Source organism: Ovis aries, chromosome 1 (genome assembly GCF_016772045.2).
Source record: "Ovis aries strain OAR_USU_Benz2616 breed Rambouillet chromosome 1, ARS-UI_Ramb_v3.0, whole genome shotgun sequence".
Taxonomy (NCBI): domain Eukaryota; kingdom Metazoa; phylum Chordata; class Mammalia; order Artiodactyla; family Bovidae; genus Ovis; species Ovis aries.
In genome coordinates, this window is record NC_056054.1 from 11,003,198 (window position 1) to 11,010,470 (window position 7,273).

Sequence of the window (7,273 nt, forward strand, 5' to 3'; positions counted from 1 at the left end):
AGGGCTCTTGACCCTCCTGTGCGTGGAGGTGCAAAGATGAGAAACACCATCTCTAAAGCCAGCACCCTTGGACTCCAGCGGTGTGACCTCTAACCAGCTCTGCCCCCTCTCCATACCTAGAGGAGGCCCAGAGCGGGCTAGGGTGATGGGGAGGGCTTGGAAGTGGGCACCCAGGCCTGAATAGGGGCCACCAGAGGACAGATGGCCGACCATGTGGGGGAGGGGGGCAGTGACCCAAAGATCTGGCTCATTGCCCAGCTCTCCAGGACCCTTCAGTGGCCGACCAGCCAGCTGTGACGCCCTTTACAACTCAGGGGAAAAGTGAGAGTGTCAGTTGCTCAGTTGTGTGCGATTCTGCAACCACAGGAATTGTAGTCCACCAGGCTCCTCTGTTAAGTTGTTCCCCGTAAGCACCTTCTCTGGAGAAGGGAATGGCAATCCACTCCAGTATTCTTGCCTGGAGAATCCCTTGGACAGAGGAGCCTGGTGGCTAGTTCATGGGGTCGCAAAGAGTCGGACACGACTGAGTTGACTAACACACACACTCCTTTGTCCATGGAATTCACACACATACACACACACACACACTCCTCTGTCCATGGAATCTCCAGGCAAGGATACTGGCGTGGGTTGCCATTTCCTTCACCTGGGGATCTTCCCGCTCAGATGGTAAAGAATGCAGGTGGATTCCTTACCATCTGAGGCACCAGGGAAGCTCTTACAAGTAGGGGAAATGCGGCCTGAGAGGCCGGGCCCTATCTGACCAGGGCTTGGGGGCCGCCCCTGGTCTCCCGCGGGGGTGCGCTGCGACTCCGGGCCGCGGGGCGGCGCTGTGGGGCCGGGGACGCCGCGCAGTGGGGGCGCGCGCCCGCCACGCCGGAAGTGGCGGCGAGTCCGCGCGGATGGCGGCGGCGGCGGCAGCGATGACGGCGGCGGGCTGCGGCGGGGCTGGAGCGGCACGCTCCCTCTCCCGCTTCCGAGGCTGCCTGGCGGGCGCGCTGCTCGGGGACTGCGTAGGCGCCGTCTACGAGGCGCGCGACACCGTCGACCTGACGTCAGTCCTGCGTCAGGTCCAGGATTTGGAGCCGGACCCCGGCTCGCCCGGGAGCGCGCGGACAGGTGGGCGGGGCCGGGTGCCGGGGGCGCCCGGGGCTCGACGAGGGACGCGGGCAGGGAGGGGACCGCGGCCGGAGGGGCCTGCACGACGCGGGGATACCTCGGCCTCAGCGTGTCCAGGATCCGAGCCCCGTGTTCACGTATCTCGCCCCGAACGTTCGCCGTCTCGGGGCACGCCACGCCTAGATTGCGCCTACTCCAGTCCTTAACACCTCTGCGAGTTTCACCCGTTTTACCCTAGTCTCAGAACATTGCACCACCAGTCCATCTCCATGCAGCTGGAGTGCGCTTCTGAGGAACAGATCTTAGGGAGGCCTCCCCGCGCCTGAATCTCTGCAGTAGTTGCCCATTACCCCTAGGACAGAGCCACACTCCTTAAAGGACCTACTTGGCGTGCCCTCGCCTGCGGTTCCAGTTCCATCTTATAGCACCGTTGGCTTTACATTCTGTGCTGCGCTTCTTGGCGCTTCGTGCCGCCTCTAGCCCCTTTGCATGTACTGCGGTCCCTGTTCCCTCAGCCTCTCCCTCCCCTGGGCGGTCAACTCATCACTCAGAACTCAGTGCAGTGTCACGGCTGAGGACGATTCTTCTGGGAGATCACGTAGAATAGTAAGAAAAAGGAGCCACACCCAGAAACCTGGAGAAAGAAAAGGAGCTACAGAAGGAAAAAGTTTATTGGAGGAGAAGCAGGGGAGGTGTGTAACAATAAAACTCAGGAATTTCAAGATGAAGACACTGGTTACTGATGTGAGGCCACAGAGAAGTTAAGTAGGGGGAAGTCTAGATTTAGGAAAGCATTGTCAGTAGAAGGTTGAACCCTTGAAGTTACATTTCAGTGGGTTCAGGAGGGAATGAAAAAGGAGTCCTCAAGACTCAGTTCCTCTCCTGATTCAGATCTGCGTTCTTTTGGGTGGGCTTCAGCCTGGCAGACCCTTCCCATGGGGTAGCTCTCAGCAGCTCCTAGCTCAGCATGTCCAGCAGAGGAAGTTTCTCTTTACAGAAGCCCCAGCAGAAGTCTCTGATGGTCTCACTGGCCTGGCTTAGGTCACCCATTCATCCCTGAATGGGGGCACGGGATGTGCTTTTGGCTGGGCTGGAGGTGGCATTGGCTCCATCTCCGATCATCTGGGCTGGGAGGGGGCGAGATGTGGTTCCCTGTGGGGAAGCTGGGTGCCAGGGACCAGCTGAATGGAGCCTGGGTTCTGCTCATCACAGAGGGAGAAGCTGAGGAGACAAAGGAGAGGCAAGGCCCCCCGGAACTAGGCCGGGGCCAGACTGCAGGAGAGACTCGGTCCCTCTGAGGGGAGACTAGAGCGTGTGGCTGCGGGTAGGAGCCTGTAGGCCTCTCTTGCTGGCAAAGTAGAGAGTGGGGGCCTTCTGGGAGTGAAAGGGAAACAGACGGCAGGGTTGGGGCTTGGGATACACAGAGCAGGGTGGGGCTGGGGGCTGAGGGCAGATATTAGATGTGAGGAATAAGGGGTTCATTAGGGGGTGTGCTTTGCTCTCTACAGCTGTGTCTTCTTCAGATAAAAGCAAGTCCTTGTCCCTAACTGGCTTATAGCCTGAGAAGCTACCAAAACCAGTGATGTGTGTTACAAGTGCCAAGGCAGAAGACCTGGGCACCTAGAGGAAGAAGAGGAGGTGGGTGGAGGGAGACGAGCAGCCCCAGCGGGGAAGGACGTGACCCAGGCTCCAGGATTGGTTCTGAGGAAGCGGAGGGGAACAGCGGGATATAAGATGGGTAAGGAAGGAGGGGCTTCAAATGGCCATGACAGTGAATTTGGACCTCATCCTGAAGGTGAGAGCCAGCCATCTGAGCGGGAGAGTGTGATGACGAAAGTGATGCTCTACTCTTAGGAAGAATTTTCTGGCGGCACATACAGGCCAGGTTGGAGGGTGGGGAAGACACGGGAGATCTAAAATCAGCAGGACACGTGACCAACTCAGAATATGTAACTGTTGAAAATCCCATGGCTAAGAGCTCGGGAAACTGGATGAGAGTGAGAGGCTGACTTGAGGCCTTCTGGAAGTAGTAGATAAAAAGCGTGAGCAGGAGGCTGCAGCCGCCACTCTCGAGCCCTGCAGCTCCATCTCTGCCCCCTGCCCTCCCTGCAGAAGCATTGTGCTACACAGACGACACAGCCATGGCCAGGGCGCTGGTGCAGTCCCTGCTAGCCAAGGAGGCCTTCGACGAGGTGGACATGGCTCACAGGTGAGGGCAGTGGTCCCAGGGTGAGGCCAAGCGGGTGGGCGGAGTTATCGCACCCCTTGACCAGCGCAGCGGTGTCCGTGCATGCCAGGACACCCTCCCCCCAGACTGCGCAGCAGGACACCGTCTCTTGGGCTGCTGCAGCTTCCCAAACTAGAAGTGACAGCTCCAGGATTCCTCTTTTCCCAAACCAGCCAGGTTTCTTCTCTCCCAGCCATGGCAGGCATCTCTTAAATTGTGATCCTGTGGCCTTCTCGCCCCTAGGTTTGCTCAGGAGTACAAGAAGGACCCTGACCGGGGTTATGGTGCTGGAGTGATCACTGTCTTCAGGAAGCTCCTAAGCCCCAAATGCCGGGATGTCTTTGAGCCTGCCCGCGCCCAGTTTAATGGCAAAGGTTCCTATGGCAACGGGGGTGCCATGCGGGTGGCTGGCATCTCCCTGGCCTATAGCAGCATCCAGGATGTGCAGAAGGTATAGTCCAGGTGGGCTGGCTTCTGGGCCCTCTGATCTCCCTCCTGCACACCTGAGTGCCGTGACCACAGGTATTCGCCTCCCTTGCCTTTGCCCTAGTTTGCCCGGCTCTCGGCCCAGCTGACACACGCCTCCTCCCTGGGTTACAATGGAGCCATCCTGCAGGCCCTGGCTGTGCACCTGGCTTTGCAGGGTGAGTCGTCCAGTGAGCACTTCCTCGAGCAGCTCCTGGGCCACATGGAAGAGCTGGAGAGTGATGCCCAGTCCGTGCTGGATGCCAGGGAGTGAGTAGGCGGGCTGGGGGCACGTCTGTTGTGCACGTGTATGCTGGTGGGGTGGCATTGCCTCAAGCAAAAACCTTTTTTAAAATATGTATTTGTTAAATATGTATTACTACTTATTTAATACATATTACTACTTATTTTATACATATTTAATGAATACAAATGTTTCTGTTTCCATCCATGGGATTCTCCAGGCAAGAATACTGGAGTGGGTTGCCATTTCCTTCTCCAGGGGATCTTCCCAACCCGGAGATCGAACCCAGGTCTCCCACATTGCAGGCAGACGCTTTAACCTCTGAGCCACCAGGGAAGCCCACTTAATAATATTAAATATTATTAATTTGAATGTTAATAATATTATACACGCCAGGTCTTAGTGGCGGCATGAGGGATCTTCGATCTTCCCTGTGGCATGTGGGATCTTTAGTTGCAGCATCTGAACTCTTAGTTAATGGCATGTGAGATCCAGTTCGCTGACCAAGGATTGAACCTAGGTCCCCTGCATTGAGAGTATGGAGTCTTAGCCGCTGGACTACCTGGGAAGTCTCTGAAACCTTCCTTCTTTAATTGCACGTCCTAAGGAGAGTTGGGGAGAGCCCTGTGCTTAGGCTGTGCTTCAGGGCTCTCTGGGTCCCAGAGAACAAACCAGCCAGCTCCCACCGAGCCCTTCCCACTTCTTGCCCTGGCACCTGTGCCTGGGTATCAGCCTGACCACATCCCTGCCCCACCCTTCCCCATCCTGCTGTCTCCACCCTGCTGGCTCCGATCTCCCTGCAATCTCGCCCCCATCCACAGGTTGGGCATGGAGGAGCGTCCATACTCCAGCCGACTGAAGAAGATCGGGGAGCTTCTAGAGCAGGACTCAGTGACCAGAGAGGAGGTGGTGTCCGAGCTAGGTGGGTAGCCCCCTGCCCCCACCTGTCACCCTTCAGGGTTCATCCTGGGCTCGTGCATGGGATGGGAGAGGTACCTGCAGTCACTGCTGCCACCATCACACTTTTGCTGGGGCTGCTGTAACAGGAGCACCATACTGTGGAGGCTCCTTGGCAGGCTGTGGGCACAGTGCCTTCCTCTCTAGGGCAGCAGTGCCCTCAACCTGCAACATCCAGAAACGGCAGCTGGCCGTTAGTTTTCACAGCTGATGGTGATAACTGCTGTTTATTCACACAGCATTTTTACTGTGTTTTGGGCACTCTGCAGAGTGCTTTCTCTCTAGGATTTCATTTCACCCTCACACACCAGCCCTGCAAAAGTTCCTAACTTTATTTCCTCTCTGCACATGGAGCTAAAGCCAAGATACAGGAATCACACAGTCAATAGGAGGGCAAGCTGAGATTTAAACCCAGGCTGTGATGTTAATCCCAGCTTAACTTGAAGCCTAGAGAGTTGACTTGTGACAAGTGGCAGGAAACCTGGGGACATCATGGGGCCCAGGAACACGGGTCAAGTTCCCATATTGTGGCCTCCCCACAGGAAACGGCATTGCTGCTTTTGAATCTGTTCCCACCGCCATCTATTGCTTCCTGCGCTGCATGGAGCCCGACCCCGAGATCCCCTCTGCCTTCAACAGCCTCCAAAGGACTCTTGTCTATTCCATCTCGCTCGGTGGGGACACGGACACCATTGCCACCATGGCCGGGGCCATCGCTGGCGCCTACTATGGGATGGAACAGGTGCCAGAGAGCTGGCAGCAAAGCTGTGAAGGCTATGAGGAGACTGACGTCCTGGCCCAGAGCCTGCACCGGGTCTTCCAGAAGAGTCTGTGAGGGCCTCAGCTGCTAAGGCCCTGCCACGTGCAGCAGGACCAGCTACAGCTTACATTGGAAACCCCAGGCATCCTCCGGTGCAGCTCCCTGCTTCTGTCTTCCTGCCACATGAGCAGAGTGCACCTTGGGGCCAGCGTCTAGTCTGGGGAGGGATGGGTGCCTTCTGGTGCTGGGTTCCTGCCTTCTGCAGAGCCTCGGTGCTCTTGGCTCCTCAGTCAGACATGAGGGACCAGGGCAGCTTTTATTTTGGAGCAGTATTTGTGGCATTTTCCTTGATTATCTAGGATGTGGGATCTGAGGAGGTGGAAATGATCTGCGGCATCATTTCTCCTTGTTGGGATTTAGCCAGTTTGCCAGAAGCCTGTCTTTGAGCCCTGAGTGCTCAGTTTATGTGGATTGGGAGGGGGCACGTGGATCTAGCCAGTCGAGACGCACACCTGGCCCTTGGCCGTCGTGGGTCTTGTGAACAGCTTCCAGAGAAAATCCCAGAGCAATAAACAGTTTTTGGTAAGTCCCACCACTGTTTCTTGTGTTTCTCCTCCACAATGGGTGGATTCTTCCCCTTACCTTGATCTTCTGTGCCTAGCACCTCTCTATCTGAGCCTCACTCGTAGGAGCCAGGGATCCACCTGCTGGGTGGTGGAGGCAAATTCCTCCAGTTGTCCATCCAGGAAGAGAGCAGGCATAGTTTGGTGCTTTTTCCTGTTGGAGATCTCTCAGTGGCCCAGGCAGTGGGCAGGAAGAAGTCAGATATTACTGCTCTTAGAGTACCTGACAACTTAATAGGTTGCCCCCCAGGTAGGACCTAGGCCCCGCTGGGCCAGGAACCAGAACCCTGTGGAAGGGTGTGAGGGGAATTTTGGGTTACCAGATTGCTGACCTTTAGCGAGGGGGGCCCTCCCTCTGCATCTTGAGCCTCCGTCAAGGGCCTTGGCCTGCCAGGAAGTTCTACACACCATCCATTTTGAAGAAAGGAAAATGGAAATGGAGAGGGCACCCCCCCCCCCCCACCTTAAACGTGAGGGCTCTTCCAGCCTCGGTGGGGATCTCTGCCCAGCCTGCAGCTCACCTGAGATTTTAGGATTGCTGGGCAGGTCTGCCTTCAGTCGGGACGGGGTTCCTCCGGGATTTTTCAGGGCCTGGACTGGCCTTAGGTCTGCGGTCCAGATCCTCAGCGTGTGGCAGGCTGTGGGGCAGGTGCTTTCTCCCAGGACTGCTCCCCAAGCCCTGCCTGCTGCCTTGGGCCTGGCACCAGCCCCGCCCACAGGAGCAGAGATCCCTGATTTCATTCATAATGTGTATCAGATGTTGAAACTTCGCCCTCGGGATCCTGAGCCAGCTGTCATGCTCCACTACCCCTGAGAGCTTTAGGAATGTTCCAGGGAAGCTTGACCCATCTCCCCCAGCTCCAGCCACTGCCTTAGTT

At 56.8% G+C, this 7,273-nt stretch overlaps 1 protein-coding gene across 2 annotated transcripts; it reads left to right on the forward strand.

Annotated features, from left to right (window-relative positions):
• The first annotated feature begins 878 nt into the window (after positions 1–878).
• ADPRS (ADP-ribosylserine hydrolase) lies at positions 879–6,364 on the forward strand. Of its 2 annotated transcripts, XM_042245453.2 has the most exons (7): positions 920–1,119; positions 2,628–2,857; positions 3,232–3,328; positions 3,590–3,797; positions 3,897–4,081; positions 4,877–4,977; positions 5,555–6,364. In XM_042245453.2, the coding sequence occupies exons 2-7, from the start codon at positions 2,854–2,856 to the stop codon at positions 5,845–5,847; spliced, it is 888 nt and encodes a 295-aa protein (XP_042101387.1). In that variant the 5' UTR covers positions 920–1,119; positions 2,628–2,853; the 3' UTR covers positions 5,848–6,364. The 2 variants fall into 2 exon arrangements, with proteins under 2 accessions (XP_014947346.2, XP_042101387.1); XM_015091860.3 differs by lacking the exon at positions 2,628–2,857 and having other exon boundaries at positions 879–1,119.
• Positions 6,365–7,273: the final 909 nt, after the last annotated feature.